This window comes from Cyanistes caeruleus, chromosome 3 (genome assembly GCF_971803275.1).
Source record: "Cyanistes caeruleus chromosome 3, bCyaCae1.hap1.1, whole genome shotgun sequence".
In the NCBI taxonomy this organism is placed as follows: Eukaryota; Metazoa; Chordata; class Aves; order Passeriformes; family Paridae; genus Cyanistes; species Cyanistes caeruleus.
The window spans coordinates 73,445,073-73,468,215 of NC_141703.1; the positions used below are offsets into that span (position 1 = coordinate 73,445,073).

General features: G+C 36.6%; 1 protein-coding gene across 3 annotated transcripts in view; it reads left to right on the forward strand.

The window, feature by feature from the left end:
* CWF19L2 (CWF19 like cell cycle control factor 2) overlaps nucleotides 1–21,549 on the forward strand; it is a 60,175-nt gene extending 38,626 nt beyond the window's left edge. For all 3 annotated transcript variants that reach the window (XM_086881948.1, XM_086881949.1, XM_086881950.1), the window contains exons 11-18: nucleotides 146–271; nucleotides 1,482–1,619; nucleotides 10,622–10,834; nucleotides 12,388–12,504; nucleotides 16,575–16,730; nucleotides 18,059–18,139; nucleotides 20,001–20,102; nucleotides 20,985–21,549. In XM_086881948.1, coding sequence (XP_086738074.1) covers nucleotides 146–271; nucleotides 1,482–1,619; nucleotides 10,622–10,834; nucleotides 12,388–12,504; nucleotides 16,575–16,730; nucleotides 18,059–18,139; nucleotides 20,001–20,102; nucleotides 20,985–21,125 — 1,074 coding nt within the window. In that variant the 3' untranslated portion in view covers nucleotides 21,126–21,549. The remainder of the gene's footprint in view (nucleotides 1–145; nucleotides 272–1,481; nucleotides 1,620–10,621; nucleotides 10,835–12,387; nucleotides 12,505–16,574; nucleotides 16,731–18,058; nucleotides 18,140–20,000; nucleotides 20,103–20,984) is intronic.
* Nucleotides 21,550–23,143: the final 1,594 nt, after the last annotated feature.

A 23,143-nucleotide genomic window follows, 5' to 3' on the forward strand; every position in this document is an offset into this window, starting at 1 on the left:
ATTTTGAATTAAACTGAACACACAAAATGTAAAAAATCTGTTACTTAGTCTTCAGGATTTTAAACATTTATTTAATGTGGATTAGCTATTTCTTTTGGCTTGTCTGTACCATCTGTTTGAAAATATGTCTTAAAATCTGACATAGGCTTCAAGCCGTCAAGAAGATGAACAAGTGGTCCTTGTCAGAACAGATGGAAGTGGAAGGGCATGGCCTGTGATGGGACCAGCAGAGCCACTGGAGCCAAAAGGAGGACGAAGAAAGCCGCAGATGGTAAGTTTTACAAATCTGAGTATTGGACTGCAATTCTTTAATGATTTTGTAGTTTTATGATGCCGTTATTAATGAGTACCTTATCAGAATGTCAGTAGGTAGTTAAAAAAGCCCCTTTTAGGAGATGATTGTAATTAAGTATTTGAGTACATACTTATTGAGCATATATTCAGTTTATTTTCAGATTGCATTTCCTAAGGGACCACTTTAGGGCTTATTTAAATGCACGTTCAAGGAAAAGTTATCACAGTCTCTTAGTTTATATTACATACAGTTATGTACATAACAAAGAGTAGCAGAGATGAATATTTCAGAATTAAGATTTCACTGAGATACTCAGGTCTCAGAGGCTAGTTTCACTTCAGTTCTAGTAAAAAATGTGGCTACTTATGATAAAAATTAGGACCTAGTCTTTGTAACAAAGTGCTTTGGGGAACAATAAGCTTCCAGCTTGGAAGCTGGAGCAGTGTTTTATTCTTAGGATAATTGCTTCCAACAGTAAATATAGTAGCACTTTGATCTTTTTGAGGTAACAGGAGGTGACACTGCCTCATAATTCTAGCAAGCATTCTTGATTGTTAGGACAGATCAGTTTGCAACACTGCTATGGAGAAGTGAAAGACATGAGAGGGTGAGGAATTTGTTGTCATCGTCCTGTTGTTTTCATTTTAGAAAATGCTGTCATGCTTTATGTTAATGACCACTCCCTGTACTCCTTCAGAATTTAGTTTAGTCCTATCCTAAGGGACATCTCTAAGATGGCAACATGTCCCAGAGGTACCATATTCACACAAATTTTCAGTACTGTCTTTGATTACTGTGTTTCAGTAATGTCTGTGACTTTACAAAAGCTTTAGAATTGTCAATAATGAAAATTTCTTTCTAGAATATTTCATTTTTCTGGGCTAATTAACTGTTTCAGTGAAGTACTGTCTATATTTCCTGAGTGGTAGTGTTGTAGCTCTGATACCTTGAGGATGTTAAGAATACAGTGACTTTGGGAAGTGCCTATGTTTTTATTTGGAAATAGTGATGCAATTGAAGAAAGATGTTTTTCTCCTTAGATAGAATGGAGCTGTTAGCCCAATTGTTTCGGGTCTGCTTAGCTTAGTTCATGATTCCTTAAACTTTTTGAAATTGTTAGGGTCCGAATTTTTTATCTGATCTTTCTCATTAGGTTAATATTTATTTTTAATGTGTTTGCTTTCAGATGCCTACTCATGTAGATAAAGAGAGAGTAAGGTATTTTCAGGATGATGATAGAATGAACCTGAAGGATTTGGTCAAAAATGAGAAGATGAGAACAGCAGAAGATCAAAACTCACTGTTCATGCGTATGGCATCAAAGGTAAGGTGTTTAGTGCATGACTTTTTAATTAGGCATATTATTATTAGAAATATCAGAGAGGACATGAGGCCTGAGTAAAGGGAAGGCCTGGAGGAAGATGAGAATTGTTTATTGTTACATAATTATGCAGGACTGTCAAAAATAGGGACCATTGTAAATTGTAGAACTTCCAGCTGCAAAGCAGGGATTTTTCTAGCATTGTGAAACATCTGAGCTGATTCTTAAGATCCACTTTAGAGAGTCCCTGAAGAGACGTGCATATTTTAGTGGTGTGAGTCGCCTGTCCTATTTTAAATACCATCTGAAAGGCATTAAAATGTCTAGTTCAGACACAGGAGATTATGCTATAGAACTCTCAAATAAAAAGGAAGAGATCCCATCATAGGTACTGAGGCTATAAATTCAGATTAAAGACAGGGTTAATGAAGACAAAATGTTGGTAATCTTGAAGCTGAGTGAGGCAGTGACTGTACATATACAAGAGGCTGTTGATGCTTGATTTGAGAGTCATCGTGAGTCTGCAAACATCGTCTCAGTGCTGGTGTAATTAAAAGGAGAACCAGAATTTTGGAGGTTATGAAAAGGGAGAATTTAGGAACATTCTAAAGCATGTAGTGAGCCCATGGTGCACCCATATCTTGAATTCTGCCCAAGCTGTTAAGTATATCCTGTAATCAGGGGCACAGAGTGGTGGCCATTTGAAGAAAACCTAAGTAAACAAAATTTCTTCAGCTTGGGAGGAGTGGGTGGGTGGATAGGGGAGGGCAGCTGCTAGACTAGAACAATTAGCATAAAAGTTTAATAGAATACAACTATTTTTGTTTCTCATATGGGAAGTGGTCACAGAACAGAGTTTAACATGAAGGAGTGGTTTGAGATTATTTTCAATGAAGAAGGTAATTGTAGAACTTGTGTTGTAGAGCATGAGATGCAGTGGAGGCCTTAATTGTGAGTGGGAGCAAAAAAAAAGATATACCAACTTAGTGAAATACAGCTTCATTGTTAAATATTAAAATAGATATGTTTTGGCTCAGGATTTGCACAGTAAATGCTGAGAGCTGCAAATGAAGCAGAAGAGTCAGTTCTAGGAGCTTTCCCCCATACATTTTAGCCATTCCTGGAGGTTGATTTTGCAACATAAAATGGTCACACTGGGTGAGAATGCAACTGGGTTTAGTATGTTTCATTCTAAAAGCTTTTTCCTTTTTTAAAAAAAAAATTTGTTTTGTTTTCTTGTTTTGTTTTTATTTGGTTTTTTTGAAGGATAGAATTTATGAACAGTGTTACAAGAATAAATTGTGTTTCCTAGCCTATGCAAATACTTCATTTTAGTTTTGGAAGGCTGTGAATTCCTGCTAACTTCAGTGAGCTTTGGACCAGATGCTATGTAATGTGTTTCTTTTTTGTTATTAGGCAAAGACGTACTACATCACATTATTTTATTAGAACAAGTTTCTTGACTAACCTTTTAAGATTGAGCCATACTATTTATTTACTAGCTAAGTATAAAGGAGCATATGCACATAGTAGATACTTTGTCAAAGCCATTGCTGTTGCAATATCCATGTTTTAATTCATGCTACTGTAGTCCTTCAGTCCTATGCAATGTCTTTTATGTTTTGAAGGTATTTTTGTTTGGCTATCATAAAAGCATCTCAGATGCCAGTTTTTGTTAAGATCTAAAATGCTTTTGGTAGGTTCTGTGCAGGTGATTCCTAGATCTTGTCACCACAAAATGTGATGGTCCTCCCCAGATGGTGGTTGTTTCCTGATCTTAGGTTAAGAAACTGATTCCTAGGCCTCCCTGAGGTTTCCATGTCTGTAGAATGTCCCAAAAGTCTTTCCATGTCTGTAGAATGCATTCTTATTCACAGCACAAGATCAGTGTTACCACTGAAGTGCTGGCAGCAGTCTGAAAAATTTAAGTGTGATCTCAGATATTCTACATGCTTATTTATGTACTTTGTAAGCCTATACTACATGGAGTATCTGCATTATGATGTGGGGCTCAGTAAGTTAGTCTTCAAAATTCTTGCATCTCTCCCCAGTGGTTTCAGCAAGATGTTTTATTCCAGCAGGAAGTCTAGCAAACAGATCTCCTTTGCTAGTTTTAGTTTGATAACATAGTACACAAATTTGACACATACAAATTACTTTCTCTTTCTGCCTGCATTTGAGAAATGAAAAAATTATCCACAAAAATTAATCTGTTGTATTGCAGAAGAATGGTAGGAGGAAACTGCTGCAAGTCTACAAATTATATCCTACCTGATATAATAGATACAGGGAGAAGGGATATCCTGTCCCTTAAATTCTGTTCAATAATTTCATTCATCTAATCACTGTGAATTGCCTAGGGCACTATCTTTTCCTTCATGGATTTTCCCTGGGCTCTGTCACTTTGCCAGGCTATGCCCAAATAAAACTTCCAGCCCCATGGCTGTTGAGGATGGAGGAAATAGGCATTGCTCTCACAAATGGGAACAGAATGAGAACAACAGACCAGCATGTTTTCTGGCTTTTACACAGCTGAATGCTCTGCTCTAGATCAGTGTTGCTCTCCTGATATTTAGTGCTTTAATAGTATTTCAAATGAAATACAGGCTAGTTGTTATTGAAGATAATAACATAATTAGAGTTTTGTAGAGAGAGATGGGGATGTTGAAATAGAAGGGTATAATTCATGAAAGGATTTATTTTCTTAAATGGGACTTGGAAGTAATATCAGTACCTAGACCCAAAGTCTCTCCTCATGAAACCTCTGTCTAATCCCATTGGGAAGTGAAAGTCTATATGTTATCTCATGCCAGACTCCCACTCAGATTGACAGACTAAACATCTGCAGTGTTCAAGCCATAGTTGCACTTACTAAATCTTTTTCCCGCCTGTCTCAAGAGCTCAACGAGGTGAGATGGAGGGATTTTGCTGTCTCCTTGCTTTTTGTTTGCCTGTTGAGCCTTTGTTTTAAATTTAGATTCTGACTTATCATTGCCCTCTTGTCCATTCTTATTTTTGTAGTCGTGGTTCTAAGACAACCCTGCTGTGCTTGAGGCTTTTACCTCCTGTTGCCCTTTGGCCTCTGTTTGAAGGTGGCTGATGCGGGAGTCACTTATCTCAGCAGTTTGAAATGCTGCCTTCCCACAGCCATCCCATGTATACTATTATGTCAAATTTATGAACACCATGAAAAAGACCCAAATGTTTAATTTACAATGGTGAAAAAACCCTTTTTTTAAAAACCCAACACTAATCTTTTTGATATATAGAAAAAATGCAGGCTAGAATTTGATTTGTTCATGTTTCACTGTTATGTCTCAAGGAAAAAACATCCATTTAAATCACTATTTCTACTTTTTATTTTCTTTACCTTTGAAAGTAGTTTTGGCTCTTAGTGCTGTAGAAGCATGACTTTAGGATACAAAAAAGTCAATAAAACATTTGAAAATCTTTTTTCTGACATTTCTAGAGTACAAAATATGTGTGAAGTCTTAGATTTTCACTACTGATAGCTTTAAGTACCCTGTCTGTAGTTTGTTCAGCCCCTGACTGTTGTAAGTGGTTCAATTTTCCCAAATTCATGCTGTTAAGACTTATGTAATCCTTTCACTTATGTCAATAAATGCTTGTGGGTGTTTAGAGACTGATTCCTAGAACATTACCTCAAGAGAAATTACCTTGTACTTGTATGTATTAATTCTACTAAAGCATTTTTTCCCCCTTTTTATATTTTACTTAAAGAAAAAGAGAACAATTAATTTGTGTTGTTCATCAGGACATTTTACTTTTGGCCAGAAACTGATTTTATTTTAAAATATGTGCGGTAATTCCTAGGAGAAATTTAGCAGGGAAAAATAAAATGCTTTATTAGTAATGCTGACCTTCCTTTATGGATTTAGCCAAGAGGTATTCTGGTATTATAGGTTTGCAAAATGGAATTTTGCATGCTGCCTTTCCTTGCTTCTGTAAAAGTCTGTAAAATAGAAAATTACTTTCAGCCTTATCATTTTTACTTGCTGTGCAAATCTACCTGTTCCCATTTTTGCATTGCCATCATCATAAACCAAAATAATAGTCTTGAAAAAGCCTTAGAAGCTAAAGTGAAAAATGCAAAATGTTGCTGCTGCTGCTGCTGCTATTATGTAAGGAGACTTTTTCTTCTCCTTCACCTGGTGAAGCAATTTTAGCACAATATTTAACAGACATGATAAAGCCAGCAAAGCTCTGGTGTCCTGTTGCTTTTTACATTTACTTAAAGATCATGTGCATGGTTTGCTGTAAAAAATTATTGTCGAAACCCAAGAGAAATAATTTCCAACACCTTGTTCTGCTGCATTTCAATTCAATGCACTAAACATCCTTCTGTGTATATTGTGTGGACACAAAGTTGTTCCTGCATGAGGAAACACATCAATAGCAGTGACAGCTGGATTAGGGAAGAAAACCTGGGAACAGTAAGAACTATGTAGATGTAGCCCATGTAAATGACTGCATAAGCATTAAGGATTCTTCCAGAATTACATTAAAATGACAAGATACGTTGCAAATGGAGACTTGGGCAGGACTAGTCTTTCCTAGACATTAAAATTATGGCCAGGAGTAACTGTGAAGTGAAATGCTAATCAGAATTTGAATAGTAAAATTGTATGGCTGAAGGCATTTTTGTTTGGTTTACATTTTATGCCATTGACTTTTATATAAAGTTTTATCTGTCCTAATAACTACTTATAGCAAAACCTACAGTTTTCATTTCAAGTAGCAGAAACAAAAAGGAGGTTGGCCCCTAGCCATTGAGCAGTCCTCTGTCATCTGTTTTTTGCTTGACTTCTGCTGCTCAAAGGTAGTCCTGAACGACTTTGCTCAGATTACATGGTGGGTGATCTTTTCTTGTCAGTGACACAGGCCTTAAAAGCACTCTGTGCACTGGTATCTTGAAATCCTTTGATACTGTGTGTTTAAAATATTCTTTAATTCAGTGTGAGGTTTTGAAAATGCCTATTTGCTGAATTATATGATGAATTAAGCCTACAAACTCAAATGTCTGTGTTTACAGGGAGACTGGAATTGTAATAAGGTTTACAGGATAAAATTCTGCTTTTGCTTATCTTAAGCAAATACTATTTCAGATCAGAAAACTTTTCTGAGGTGATTTTATTCAGAATAGGTGCAAAATGCTGAATAAATTTAAATGTGAAGAGATGTGATTTTATGTTACTCAGGTTTGTATTCTAAAATAATAGATTATTCTTCTTTGCAGCTTCCTAAAATATAATATGATCCAACATTCCACAAATATTAACTCTGTCATTTAAAGACGTCAGTGTTGCCATGACAATTTAAACCCAAACTGATACATTTTATACAATCTATAGACTTTTTTTCCCCACAAATTTTTCAAGCAGATGCACTTTTATTAGCTTATATGGAAGTAACTCTAGCTATGATTGTGTTAGCAAGGAAACAGGAAAAGCAGAAGTTCAATAGTTGCATACAAATTGGAGAAAGAAAATAAGCAGAAAAGAAACGGTACCAAAAAAGCTGAAAATAACCCACACTGGGACCATGCAGGTATCTTTTGTTCCTCTGCTAATTGTGTTTAATAGAATTTCCCATTTCAACCTCAAATTTCAAAGGAAATTTGAAGAGGGGAAAAAAAAGTATACTTGAGGTATTGTACAAGTATTATCTTGATCATTAGGAATTCTTTCTCTTAAGGTTTCCTTTCAATATCACATTGATACTAAATTCTTTAGCAGGGCTTTGTATTTGAAGGTGCCACCCAAAAAGGAAGTAATAGCAGCAGAGGGAGCAGTAAGAGACACAATGTGTAGCACACTTGAGGTAGAGTGTGTAGGAAGCCAGTGGTGTGTAATTCTCCAGGGGTTTTACTGTGAAATAAGAAAAAGAGAATTGGTTTAAAATCAAGCTATGAGATACAGTTCCAGTGGCCTGAACATAGGTAGGCAGAAAAATGAGGCTGACCCTGGAGTGTACCTTGCACAGATTTGCAAGAGTTACTTTAGGAAGTATCCAAATGCCACGGTGCCTGATGGCTTCACTAACGTAGCAAATTAGAAAGGGCTTCAATTATTTAGTAAACAGAATGTTATATAATGAAATAATTCATGTAATATATTCATATTATTCATAGTAATTATCATGATAAGGTTTTAATCAGAAAATACAACACTGTAATTTTTCCCTCTCTCAAATCATTCTAATTTATGCATAGTCAGATGCTGATTTCTTTCTAGACTCTGCTGAATGGTTGGAGATCTCACCCCTTTTCTTGGGTTTTAGCCACATTTGCACTGAATTTGAGCTGTCCAAATGAAAGCCCAGAGGGCTCCTGAGAGAAGTTTGGATGCCTTCCCTGACTGCTGTTTAAATGTGTGTGTATTACAGGCCTCTCTTGGCCCGGGAAGCACATTTGTGATTCTTCTCTGTTGGTTAAATGAAAGCTGCATCCTGGTTGTGGGAAATCAGATGGATGGTAGGAATGACATAGTTGCACAATTATGCTATGAGATGTGGGAAGCCATGTCATTTTGCCTGGTGCTAGGAGTCCTAAAGCTGCCTTTGTATCCCCTGGTTAATCCTTGCTTGCCAAAAGAGAAGGGAAAGCTGGAAAAAAATACACAACTTCCAAAGTGCAGTAGCTTTCATGTTTAGCAGATGTGATGCTGCACCTATGATGCAGAACAGCAGCTTTCCAGCTGATACATCAGCATAGTTCCTTCTTTGGATGTGTACTAGCTCTGTTTTTTATATGGAAGAATATATGTATGAAAGAAATCGGGTTTTAAATGATTACTTGCTTTCCTTCTGGCATTTTAGAGAATGATTTCTTCTTGTTCTTTCAATTCCCCTTGAACTTTTTTTTGAGAGGTTTAGTTATAACCAAATAATGCAATTGGCAGAACTCACTGGGCACCTTATTGTACAAATACAAGTGTAAATGTTTTAAAAGAGGGATGGAGCACTTCTCCTATGAAGACAGGCTGAGAGTGTTTGGGTTCTTCAGCCTGGAGAAGAGAAGGCTCCAAGAAGACCTTATAACACCTTCCAGTACCTAAAGGGGGATTAGAAAAGAGAGGGAGAGCAGCTTTTCACACAGGAAGATAAAACAAGGGCTAATGTTTCCTTTCCCCAAACAGAAAGAGGATAGATTTAGTTAAGTTATTTGGAAGAAATTCCTTACTCTGAGGGAAATTGGGCACTAGGACACGTTGCCCAGAGAAGCTGTGGATGCCCCATTCCTGGAGTGTCCAAGACCAGGCTGGATGGGGCCCTGAGCAGCTTGGCTTAGAGGAAGGTGATCTTTAAAGTCTCTTTCAACCTAAACCATTGTATGGTTCTATGATGTGTTTGTCGTAACTGCCAGAAGAATCAAAATCTGGATTTTAGGCAGCACATACTTTATAAAAGTTTGCTACTTTGTATGTAAGAATTTTGCTTTGGATCCCAGATGTAATGTTGTATACAGCAGTTTATCCATCTTGAAGAGAGGCATCTTTCAGGCTGTTTAATAAGATGAATATTTATTCTATCACAAGGGATTGTGTAGAGTATTTTGAAAAGTACTGTTATTTAAAAGAGGTTGTGTGTAACAAACCAGGAATTTCCTTGACTGCTTCTAAGTGCAAGCAGAGCAAAGTAGTAATGTTATTCTGTGCTATGTGTGATACTCATGATAGCCAAAGTGTTGTGATTTCCACTCTACCTTTCCTTTCTAGTCTGCCAACTGTCATGTTTCCTGTGTATTTCCATTCTCATAGCAGAATTTTTATTTAAAAAAAAAACCCCAAACTTTATGTTTCGTAATAACAAAATGCTGCTATTCTCTAAGCAGTGCTTCTGCTTCAGGTCTAACTTTACCTTTTTAATGCTTATATGATAGAAGAACAGAGACTTGATTTTAGACACCCAAACCACTAGATATTTTTTCTAAATCTCAGGAATCTCCTTTTTCTGTTAAATGTGGAATTACTGCATTTCAATAAGGCAGAAGAAGAATGGAGTTGAACTCTTCAACTGTTGATTTTAGACTGCAGTGCTTCTAGTAGGAAATGCCCATAAGCAGTTAAGTGTATTATAGCTGAATAAAGTAATATTAAAGAGACTCCTCCTCGTTGTTTGATAAGGAAAGTACTGAGCATATTTAAAATAAAGTATTGATCTGTGTTAGAGAACTGCAGTATTTGGGAAAAGCAAGAGCTGGTGTCTGTTTTGGGGAAAATTATTTATGTTCTCTACAAAAAAAAAAATCTGTCCTTTTTTTTTTTTAATATCAGAGTATGTACAGAAACTATGCCTGGGATATTTGGAAGATTTTCTTTAATTTGGAGACTGTGCTTCAGTTATGATAGCATGCCTTCCAAATGCCTTCAGTTATTATTAGTCCTTTGCTAGGGCTACCCTAGTTAGTATCCTAAAATAAGTTTTGTTCTGGTGTGCAACAGGTGCACTCAGAATGACTTAGTATTGAAGGCAAAGACTGTTTTCTTCCCAAAATGGTTTAGTCCTGTTCACTTGGTAAGAATAACTGTTGGCAGATTTTCACAGAATGTGAAAATGTGGAGTCATGGTCTAGTTATTTCACAAAATATAATTTAACAGTAGTTGTAAAAGGAGAGGAGGAGGAGAAGGGAGAGGATAAAATATATTATATAAATGATATATAAAATTGTGCATCTATTTAAAGATAGCTGAAGTTATATCAAGATCATATTGAAATATCTAGCCCATAATTTGAAATGGAGTATAGTAATATACTCTTCTCACTGCTGTCACATATCCATATTTTAATATCTGTGCTGAGATTGTGTATGACTGCTCTCAGGAGAGCTACCTGATGATTCCATCTGCAGCAGATGCCGTATGAAAGGAAGAAATGCTACTGCTTATGTATTTTATGCTCTTCTCAAGGAAGGATACTACAAAGAGCTAAGTAGTTTCTCTTGCTGCTTTTTAAATAGGTGCATTTTTTTTGCATATCTTTTCAGCTCATGGAGAAAACTGACAGAGAGTACTACACTCTGGATGACATGTTTGTTTCCAAAGCAGCCAAGAGAGCGCGCAGTGGGGAAGAGGAGGAAGTACAAAGAAGAAAAGCGATCCGTGAGCACCAGCAACTCGCTGCATGCATGGAAAAGTGCCCCTACTGCTTTGACAGCAGTGAACTTTCCAAACATCTTATTATTGCAATTGGCACCAAGGTAAGATAATAGCAATTTAACACAAATGTAGAAATAAAAAAGAAATGATGTTAGAGTGTTTAAAATTAGGAATGAAATTACTTCTCTGGAAGGATTTATTGTTCTGCATCTTACTTTCCTTGCCCTTTCAGTTGATTCCACTACTTCATCAAGGATGAGGAGGAAAAGGATACAAATCTGCTACGAGTTTTAAAGCTAATCTCTGATGTCAGGACTTCATGTTTGTAGAAGACAGGAGTAATAATGAAAGATCTGAGTGCAGAGATTAGACTGTAGGTGGATTTGTGGAAGACTAAATCACACTTCATTGGAGGAAATTTGAACTGGTGAAGAATTTATCTTGATACCAAAGAAAATTAGGTGGAGAATTCAATTTTTAAGCTTAAAATCCTTTGAAATAGCAAGATGTTTGGTTTGGAAACCTTTCTGCTTCTGTTAATGCTTTTAAAATTCCATAAATATTTGGATTTATAACATCTGAAATACTTCAATATAGCCTTTTTTGTAATTTTTTTCTCTACAGTTTTAATTTATTATTGATATTTTTATTTGATCTGAGACTCTTTATAGGTAAAAGAATTAGGTGTATAGATATGTTTTAAGGTACATTGCATTCCTTTATTTCAGAGATTATATATATATCTAAAAATTGATACAGATGCCTATCTATATATATGTGTGTGTATATAATCAGTGTTTATCTATCTAATAGATAGATAAATATAGAGGGTATCCTGGTTTTGTCTGGGATAGTTAGTTTTCTTCCCAGTAGCTGATACAGTGCTGTGTTTTGGATTTAGGATGAGTGTAATAAGTTAATAAGACACTGATGTTTTTAGTTGTTGCTAAGCAGTGCTCAGGGACTCTTCTGCTTCTCATACTGCCCCACCAGTGAGAAGGAGGGAGGGGCATAGGAAGTTGAGAGGGCACATGGCCAGCACAGCTGACCCCAAGTGACCTAAGAGATATTCCAGACCACGTGACATCATGCTCAGTGGATAATCTTGGGGGAAAGTTGGCCAGGGGCCAGTGCTTGGGAAGTGGCTGGGCAACAATTGGTGGGTGGTGAGCAATTGCATCGTGCATCACTTGGTTTGTATGTTTTTGTTGTTGTTATCATCACTGTTATTTAATTTCCTGTCCTTTTAAACTGTTTTTATCTCAACCCACAAATTCTTCTGGTTTTCTGGATTCTCTCTCCTTATGTATTATTTATTAAAAATGCATACAGCTGTGTATCTGTATTAAAAAATACTGGAATGCACTAAATCACAGTGTTATTTCATAACAGCTATGATACCAATTGGTTTATAAGTATGATATTACTGCCTTGGTGGTGGAACTGCTCTCTGGATTCTACTGGTTCATTTGAGCTGCTGGTGGATAATGGGCCCTTTTATAAAGCACTAAAATTGCTAACACCTTGCTGTAATTAGTAGCTAATGGCTTCTCTTGGTTTGGATTTCGCAAATGATGAATTTCTTAGCCTCAGCAATGGAAAGGTTTTTAATGCTGGAAAACTGGGCGCTTGAGTTTTTATTTGCTTTTCCTAGGTGTACTTGTCTCTACCAAGCAGCCAGTCCCTTACTGAAGGTCACTGCCTGATAGCCCCTCTACAGCACCATACTGCAGCCACTCTTTTGGATGAGGACATCTGGGAAGAAATCCAGGTCTGCTGAGAAACTGTCTCCTAGTCTAACACTTCTGTAAAATAATTTTGTTGTGGATAATAATATCCTTGTCATAAGTATATCTTTTCATAATTTGCTATCTGGCAGCTCTGTTCTGAGTTCACTAAGGGGCAGAACATTTTCACATAGTGGATTAAAATTAGTGGTCAAATATTGACAGGAAAGAGGCAGGGTAAATATGGAAGCAAACTTACAGTTTATAAGCACTAGAAGAATTTTCCTGGGATGCTGCAGAACATTCATCCATGGAGGTCTTTGAAACTATGTTAGAGGAATTTCCCTTGCAAATGAAGTAGGTACAGCTGATCCCTTCCAGAAAGTAGAATAACTGGCTCAATAGGATTTTCTTGGGAGTGCCAAGGAAAATAAAACAATAGTCAGAGCAGGCAGATAATTTAAAATTAAATACAAATGTTGTTTACATATCTTCAGTTTTTTAATCTGTTTTTGGGTGGATATCAACTAAAAGAGAGCTATCTTACTTTTAAAATGAGATCCCTGTTCGAATCCAATTTTCTACCTTTTTTGAAAAGAATTATTAAAATAAAGTGCCAAGCATGATGAGTTGCACTTTCCAACTCTCTTATGAAGACATTTTGAAGATTTTGACTTCTGTTTTGTTTGGAGATAGAAAATAAAGGGAAGATGTAACAAGATTCTACCAAAGAGATTGACTGTCAATCCCTCACCCCCTGCCATCAGAATTGTTGCAAGGGGAAAAAAATTGGCAACCTCTTATATTGAAATATCGGAGACTGTATCAGACTAGAGAAAAGTTTCATTGTTGTAGTAGCTGAGATTTAAAACCAGCATCATTTATAAGTTTGAAATAATTTAAATAATGTTGGTTTTGCCTCCAGTCTGGCAGATGGATTCTCTGACTTTGCAAATTTGTTCCCCACATTTGAATCTCATGTCTGATGTTGTTTCATATAGTAAATTATACTCCCTTCCAGCCAGGAAGGAGTTCTCTTGCAAATGACAGAAATGCCTAAGAAAGTTGGATAAGAAGCAAATAAGTGCAACAAGTAGGATCAGGAGGAACAAAGGAGCATGTGGAGAAGTGATAAATATGTTTATCCTAGATTTTCTGTTTACTCTGTGCTCTTAACTAAACAGTTAGGATTTTTTATATTGTATGAGTAAGAAAACAGGGTAAGGAAAAGATAAGCAAATGCGGTCCCTGTCTTCAACTTACTTGCTGGAAAAGGCAACTAGTTGCTAAAACCATTATCCTTTGATCCTGTGAATATATTTGTAGACAGCTTAGGTATTTCTTTGAGGTGAAGTATTTTGGAAAGTGATGGATACATGACCTTTTTTACCCCAACGTTCTGTATTACAGAAGGAGTCTGGAAAGCTTTAACAGTCAATGACTAAACTAACTTTCTGATGCCTGAGACATACTTTTTATTACTGTTCAAAGGGAAAAAAATTACCACACTTTTAAGTATTCAAAAAGTGTTGTATGAAGTATGTGTTTTTGCTAACTATTTTTGCTGGGTTTGGGTTTTTTTTTTTTAGGATATATCAGAGTAAAGCAAAAATTATTCCTTTATACTGTATGCCTTCAAGCTCTTGAATTTAACATATTGTGTAGTGTAGACACTGATGTGCTCACTTGCCAAAGCAAATATGCATGGAATATTTTTAATATGAAAAAATAGAAATCTTTACACATTCTGTGTTGACTGAACTGTTGCATGTATTAATGTTGTGTGCATCCAAGCATAAGTTAAGCCTTCTTATTTCCTCTTTATGGATGGTTTTTTCCCATTCTAGTGCTAATTATTCTTGATGCTTTGGCCTGCTCAGAATTTGGAGGAAAAGTCCAATGTATTAAAAAACAAGAAAGTGCAACTGGGGGAAGTTGGCTAACATCTGCTGATATTCTAGGCTTTTTGGTGGATTTGTATTTCAGTTGATACTGCAGGGTAGCAGCTGTAAGTAATAGTCTTTCTCAGCCTTTGGTATCTCACCACATTGCTTGCTTCAGTGTGTTTCAGAAGTAGAGGTCTGGTGGCTGGGGTGACAAGGAGAAGAGAAAAAGTTGTTAATCCAGAGTAGCCTGACACTCTGAGCTGTAGAGTCCCATATCAGTCATGGAACACTGGGCACTGTCTTCTGGCTGTAATTCAGCAGTTGCTTTAGGGGCATGATGGTAGCATTCTCCTGTCACAGTACGGAGCAGCTCATAAGTGAGGAAAAATTCAGGGCACAAGGACCTGCTTTGAAGAGCTTAAATGCCTAGTTTGGGAGTATATTTGGCCATTTTCTTAGACTTTTAGTTTGATTCATCTGATCAAGATGGCAAAAGGATGGAGAGCTCATTTTCTAGTCTTGTTGCATTGAGAACCTGGTAGTGATTTGTTTTCCTTCTATTTTACTTCAGTACTTGCTGATGTTGATCATGTGTATTTGTTTATGTATGTTTGATTCATCAACTCTCCATTTACATTAGGATAAGGAATCAAACCTTTAGATGAGATTAGCCTTTTAATGGTGTTGTTTGTACTTCTGAGCATTGTTAATTGGGAAAAAATATCAGTGCAAAAAGGACTACCTATGAATTATGTGAGACTCAGGGCTATGGTACCTTGGTCCATGAAGCTCCTACAGTTTCTTGGCTTATGCTGTGGAAATGGTATAGAAGCACATGTAAGATAAAATTCTTCATTTTTAAAGAGCGTTTTTAAAGATCTTGGGAAATTTTCAGAAACATTCACCCTATCAGAAAGTTAGATCTTTTGTGCACTTGAAAATGAGTTTGAATGATTCTCAGAAAACATCCTTTATTCTTGGTAATATTCATATGTTCAGTATCTGAACATTGTAAGCTATAGAATGATGCTCTTGCGTATCTTGGATGCAGCTGTCAAGAGCCAGGGAACAGCCAGAGCCAGCTGCTCTGCAGGAAGGCATGTCAGGGGTGCAAGGTGATGGGCAAGGCAGATGGGGGAGGTCATCTCACTGGCAAGGTACCAGGCCAGGAGTGTTCCCATAGTAGCAGGCAAGGTCATCTGTGGCCCAGTGATGGCCAGGCAAGTTTACAGTGGTGGCTTAGGTCTGAGATTAAGTCAGGGCCAAGAACTGCCTGATACCTGGCTGGGCATAGGCATCCCTGAAACAGTTCAGGCAAGGACCAGAAGAGAGAGCCTGGACTTAATTGCAGCATCTGAGTGACAGGGGAGCAGGTCCACACTTCTCATATCTCTTCAGTACCCCATCTCTTTCTGCTGGATCTGATCCAGTTCGTAAGTGCAGCGCATCAGAGCTTCTCACCTACATGGGCAGCCAGAGCCCCAGCAGGTAGAAGAGGCTGCAGGGCCTCTTGGGTGTGTGCAGGACCCTGTCACTGGAGCTATCAGAATTGTTAACTGAAGTGCACTTTGAATAGGTGCAGCACCTCATCCCTCTGTCAGGGAACTGGTAAATGTAGTTCGAGGCCACACAAAATGAGTATTACATTTGGTTTGCTTCCATACAGTGAAGGTAGTGACTTTATTTTTTGAGGCAATTATTAATATTATACTTAATGATCAGGCATGCCTAGTGGAAATACTTTACTTCATTTAAATTTTTTTTTTTTTTTTGTTAAACTGTATAATTGGAAGGAGTGGTAAAAGGGTAATTGTAACAATAGTCAGTAAAAGCCAGGTCATTACCTTCTTAGAAATTGCAAGCTTGGGACCTACTGTTAAAGCCATGTTCTTTAATGGAGCACTGCAGTTAAGTTCAACATAGATTCAATTTCAGCTGTAAAAATATGTGATATTTATTAAAACTAAGCTTGTAGTGTTAACTGTGTTTTTAATTGTGTTAAAGTGTTAATATTGTGTTTTTAAAAATAGTTTCCTAGACTTCCTATGTTTTTTATCATAGGAAATATAGTTAATATTAAATTAGTAAATAATACAGAATTTTCCTGGTATTGCTGCTGTTTTCCATTTTATTGTTAGTTTATTAAAAATATAATATGCAAGTGAAGTACTATATCTGAAAGTTCTGCAAACTTAGTTTAATTAACACTTTTTTTTTTCTTTAAACAGATGTTCCGAAATGCATTGGTGAAAATGTTTGAAGCTAAAGACTTGGACTGTGTGTTCCTAGAAACAAACATGAGTATGAAGAAGCGGTATCATATGGTATATGAATGCATTCCTCTTCCAAAAGAAGTAGGAGATATGGCTCCAATCTACTTTAAGGTACATAAAAATGTTTTTGTCTGAAGTAATTTGAATGTTTATATGATAATTCATCTATTTATGGAAAACAGTTTGGATATTCAAGTGCTGTTTTTGAAAATGTGTTCTTTGATCCTTCTTCTGGATCCATTCTTCGCTAATATTCCTTGATTGTAAAATAAGTGGTGTGAAATATTTCAGTTTTTCAAGTTGACAATGGAAGAGCTGTTTTTTACTGAGCTTTTGTCCCAAGTCTGACTGCACTGAAAATGCTAGAAGATGAGAGAATTGTAGTCTCTTGAAGTGCTTTAAGGCTTGCAGTACTTCTTACTTGAGTCCTGTAGTATAAACTTAAAACACAACACTTGTGCCTTGGCAAGCATTAAATGAGAAAATAATTTAACCTATTTTAAGAAATACCAACGTAGATATTATTTCATCCCCATTTTATTTCAGTAAGCCCAAATTTTACAGGTGTCTTAGGCCTCTGATGAATTTTCTACAGTGTGATAGATATTTCTTCTATAGCTTTTCTGGTCTCTTTCCCCTGACTTTTCTTGAAAAGGTTCATTGTGGCTTTTGTCTGGAATTGAGTCCTTTCAGCTTTCAGTAACTGATTCATTATTTGCCTTTTATAAGTAAATTATTTTATTTGATTTTTGAAACACTGCTTTCTGGAAATAATGTGATTAGGTTTTGACAAAGTGGGGCAGCAGTATGGTGAACAACAATACAGTAACTTTTACCACATTTGAAGCCCTTCATCTGTTAGATCTGACTGCTGTGCTTCAGGTGCTGGTAAAACTTGTGTTCTGTTTGAATACTCAAGGAAAGAGAAAGAACAAGATTTAATGCAATGTCATTTATTTCAGAAGTATCTACCATTAAAATGCACAGCAAATGAAATTTAAAAGGTACCTACTCTACATTATACCCATTCCATACAATGGGGGATACAGTGTCATCTTTGGGTTTTTAAGGGCAATCATCCTTCTAAGCTGAATTCTTCTCTTAGCCTTTAAAAGAGAAAGAAAGCTAATTTAGTGTAATTAATTCATAAGAGGTTCTGTATGGGGTGAGTAAAAAGAGAATGTGACCTTGTATTTGAAACTTGTGTCAAGCAAATCTTAATTTAAAAAAGAAACAGAGGAACTGAATTGGGTGGGTCTGAAGATACTATATGATGTCTTTATAAAGTAGCTTGTGGAAATAAGAAAGGTTACTAAAAATAAAGTTATTTTGTTAAGAAGTAATTGTTACTTGCACTACTACAATGTACTTCACTGCAGTTAGTTCTTCATTTGCTATAGGAGGGACTATTTTCACCTTAAGATAAAATCATTTTACAGAAAGCTATAATGGAGTCTGATGAAGAGTGGTCCATGAACAAGAAGTTAATTGATCTTTCTTCAAAAGATATTCGGAAATCTGTAAGTAATGATTTGTATCCTGAATTTATTATCAAATTCTTCTAATATTTTTCCTTTATTAACTGCTTCAAAGAGAGAAGAAAGGGAACACAATTAGGTTAGTGCATCAGAAGATGGCATAGGTATGAGGAGAATTACCAGTCTGCACTCTTAACTGACATTAGGGAGAAGATTCCTATTTATTTCAACAGTTGGTGGACTAAGCTGCAAGCATTAGTTGAGAACAAAGCAGACACGTTGAGGACATGTGCTGGCATAATTTTCTTGATTAACTTTAAGAATTAAGGTAGATCAAAGATTTTTCAAATTACTTTCCTGGAACAACTGTGATGTGTCTTTTTCATTAACAGAACAGCCGTTTGTGTTGCTAAGTTTATGAAGTGAAAATATAAATAGAATTATGAATCTTTTTTTTTTTTAAACAAGGGAACAGTACCCTCTCTGTCTCCTGGATACTGGGATGAAACATCTTTGTATAAACAAATCTTAAAGGAATAATGCTGGATTTGTTAGGTTTGAAGATTGTTCCACCATTTTAATATTGAGGTGGAAGATGTGTGTTATATAGCCACACATTTTTGTACCTATTATATATTTATTGAAGGTAGGCAAGTTTTCAGATTAAGTTGGGATAGTTTTTTATATTAATACAACGTATTAATTGTATCAATTAAATTGAACATAAAGTGGTACACAGTTATGTGATTTTAACATTATCGTAGGGTAAGGAATGTCTGTAGGCTTCAGGACAATTGGAGAGTGTGGCTTAGAGACTGAGCTGAGGTTTGGGAATTTGGAAAGTTGTACTGGGAGATGGTGGTACCTGGCTGGAAGATCAGATATGTCTGAGACATCACCTTGGTGGGTGGATTGTGTGCAGAAAGTGTGAGAAGCAAGACAAAACTGAACTTTCCTTTAAGGTGTCACCTGCCAACGCATTTTTCTTTATTTAGTGATTATTTTTTAAGTCCATTTAAAGTGTTAAGTGCTTCTTGCTATGCTACGTTGCTCCTCTTTATTAAGTCATGATTATTTTTAGAGTCAGTATTTCAAGCAGTATATGGAACATGCCTTTTGAAAATTGTATGGTTATTTGGACTGTAGCAGAGGAAATGCTTATGAATTGGAGGCTTTGTAAATCTTACCAGCACAGAAACATCCTCAACAATTCAAAGAGTGAAAAATAACTTGTTGCCGTGATAGAGCAGAAATTACTTGCAGTCTTGTAGCAATAAATGGATCCACTTGTGTTAGACTGAAGGGTCTTTGTTGTGGCAGGTATCCAGCATCTCCCCTGCAGGCTGACAGAATTATTAAGTTGTCTGATTTGGCAAGTTAAGGATAATATCTGTCCATTCACATAGAGGGGGTTTCTGGTAATCTATTGTCCAAAAAGGTGTTTCCCCTTCCCCATGAGTATCAGTTTTTTCACTGGGTAAATATTTCCTGTAACCAGTCAACATCTTATCTTTAATAACTGCAGCTTGCTAGTTGTTGTCCTAAAATTTCTGTTAAACTTAGGTAATTCAGAGATGTGGAGTTGGGCACATAGCTGGTGTCCCATCTCTTACCTGCTATTCCAGCTGTAGCCTTGGAAGTTCAGCCACCCCAGTCACCCTTTCTTCAGTGTCTGTTTGTCCAGTTGCTGTATGTTGTCATTTTCCCTTACCTGCTTTACTATTGCTTTGCTATTTCTCTGTTGCAATTTTATCCTACATGTAGTTGGTTTGAGAGGTAATTTAAAATAAAATGTGATGCTATCAACTACAGAACCATGTTCAAATTCATTCTCCCGTGGGGAGGTTGACTAAATGCCAACAATGTTTGTTAAACTTGTGAAAATGTGGTTTTGCATGCGCAGGTTCCTAAAGGGTTGCCGTACTTTTCTGTGGACTTCGGCCTTCAGGGAGGATTTGCTCATGTGATTGAAGATCAACACAATTTCCCTCATTACTTTGGAAAGGTATGGTTATGTAAAAGATTAATTTACCAATTACATTTTATTTTGGAAAATTTAAGTAATTAAACCAAGATGCTGCCAGAACAGTTACTTTGATGTATACCCTATCTCAGTTTATTATCTGATGAGTCACTGTAACTTGGCTTGTCTAATGAAGGAATAGTTGATTTTTTTCACTGGCTGATACTGAGATTGTGATTCTAAATTTGTGTTTCTTTTCATTTGATCTGAACTGCTGATATTTGACATTATAGGTATATAATCTTATAGATGGAAGATACTTTCATCTACTTAAGAATTTTTGTGGCCATAGTATTGATACATAGGTGCACTGATATATAATGTATAAATTAGTGTACCTGCACATACAGACTCACAGACTCCTACTAAAATCCTCATGTGGTTAAATTGCTACCCATGGTATGTATAGTGTAAAATGTATATACAGGGAGAGCTGTAATAAATTCTTCCTTTCTTTATTATGCCACAGAAAACATTTTTTCAAAGAGTCAGTGTTGCAAAAACATGAAGAGTGACTGGGGAGAAATGTAACACTAGAGACAGCAAAGTGGGCAGCTTTCTTTCTCTGAGCTTACCTTAATCACAAATGCACTAATGCATTAACTGTCTTGCAATGTTGGGATATTTAAGCAGTACATGAATGTGCTGTGCTTACAAGAATTTTGCTGAGACAACTCTATAACAACAGCAGTTCTAAGTTTAAATTGGTATATTTTTCAGAATTTAGAGTTTTAATTAGCACTTGAAGAAAATGGACAATCTCATAATTTGAAAATACATATTTCTGTATTCTGGGATAAGATAGTGTTAAGTAATACAGTAATTTTGCATTTATCATTATCCATCTTACTTTTACTTGCAAAGGAAATTATTGGTGGCATGCTGGACTTGGAACCACGGCTCTGGAGAAAAGGAATCAGACAGAACTTTGAGGAGCAGAGGAAAAAGGTGCTGCAGTTTGCACAGTGGTGGAAACCATATGACTTCACCAAAAAGAAAGAATGAGAACAACCTGGAGTCAAGGACTATATAAGCCATGAATTACACTTCAGATGTCAAGAATAACACCAACGTGTTATGTGTGGCTAATATATTTCAAAATATAGGATATTGTTTAATTGCTGATGATCTGTTTCTGTTTTGGACACTGGATCACATGTACCTGCAAGCCTGAAACACCAGGCTGTACAGTGAGTTTAATTTTTCCTTTTTCAGCTGAGCCAAAAGGATAATATCCATGTGGCCATTTGAGTTCTTAAAATGTAAGTTTTGCTTTTGGAGTTTTTATAATCTTTGGGACAACTGGTATTTTTTATAATGCATTAAGCCAGTGCTTAATTATCATGAACTTTTGTTGAAAGTCGTGTACATTTTAAGAACATTTTGATTAATAAAGATACATTGCTGCAGAAGGAAATTGTACAGAAAATAGTCTTCTGATTTTGTGTCCTTGTGGTCTTCAAATTGAGGTCATTGCAGTAACACAAACATTCACAAAGGATGTTATTGATAAACCTGCTGTTGCCCCCCTGCACAAGAATGAATGCAATTTTTTGTACTATTTTTCAACATGAAGTAGTTGTTTTTCAAGCACAAAGGATAATGAGACAGTCCATAGCTGGTGGCAAATGGCAGCTTTAATAGTAACAGTAAAAGAAGAATCTCAAGGGAAAACTCTGATGGCCAGCAAAGAAGAAAATCATCACAAGGATCTCCCCAAGTGATTCTCCTCCCCTGGGCATCCCTTCTAGTGTCACAGGTGGTTTGTCATAATACTTTGCCCTAACAGTTTTCATCAAGAGCAGCTCAAAATCCCTGCTTGTTTTTCCTGCTTGTGATGCCATTAAAGCTGTTTGAAGTGTGCTCTGACCAGAGGCAAGAGTTGCATGTTACTTGATTGTTAAGCGTGGATGTCACTAGGAAGTGCCTGCATGTTATTTCAAGGACCACTTTCCACCATTTTATTTGCTAGATTTTGGTTTGGGTATTTTTTTATTTCTTTTTGTGTAAAAGATAGGAAATGAGGGTAGGGAAGTGAGAGGTGGGGAAAGGATGATTCTTCCTGTGGGAACCCTGATGTAGCAGGCTCGGGTTTTGCAGATAGGCAGCTGGGAGAGCAAGGAGAGCAGGATACAAGGACAGAAGGACATGGATAGAAACATTGCAGCAGGGCAAGGGAAAAGGTGCAGACTTGTGTACAGAAGGCTGCAGTGCTCCAGGGAAAGGCTGCAAACTGTGGAATGGGGAATCCCCTTGGCATAGGAGAAGTTAAGGCTTTATGTAAGTGTCTCAATGTGCTTCCTGTACTTTTCCTGCTAAACTATTGCTCTCTAAAGCTCTGTTAACTATTGTGAACTGCTCAGATTAAGAAATGGTTGACAAAATATTACAGGGTTGAATAAGTTTTCATTTCTAGTCCCTTGGTGGTCTTTTGCAGCTTTGCTGAAGATCTGGTGCTTTCTCTGTTCCTCCCCCACCGCCACATTTTGGCAAATAAATCTGGTAGAGATAGAAATCTGCTGTGTTGTGAATTGTTTTCTATAGTACCTTTGTCAGTTGGTGCCACTGCAAGAGAAGTAACTTAAAAGTAAGCTTTGATGATGATTGTAGTGATCCAATGTCTGATGTGTTTACCAGCAAGCCATGGATAAAAGGGATAGTTCTACTGCTCTCCAGTAAGTTTTGATTTTCCTTAGGCTACTGGGAAGATTGCTTAGCAAATAGGATGTGAAAGAGTAGCTGCCTCTAGTTGATTAGAATGTGGCAATGCTGAATCAGATTTAGCTAAACTCCAATCTTTGGTGGTATAAAGCATGACTAAAACTTGTTTTCTCTGAAAGCATATGTAGCCTCCAGTCTCATCTGCCCCCTGGGATGCAGGCTGGCAGCAGCAGAAGTGACTGTCTTTTAAGGACATAGAAAAGTCTCAATCCAATGCTGTGCTGGAAATGCACTTTTTCTGACATCATTTCCCCCAGAGTTTGTGTTCCTCAAGGGAAGTGCTATGTTTCAGAAAGAATATC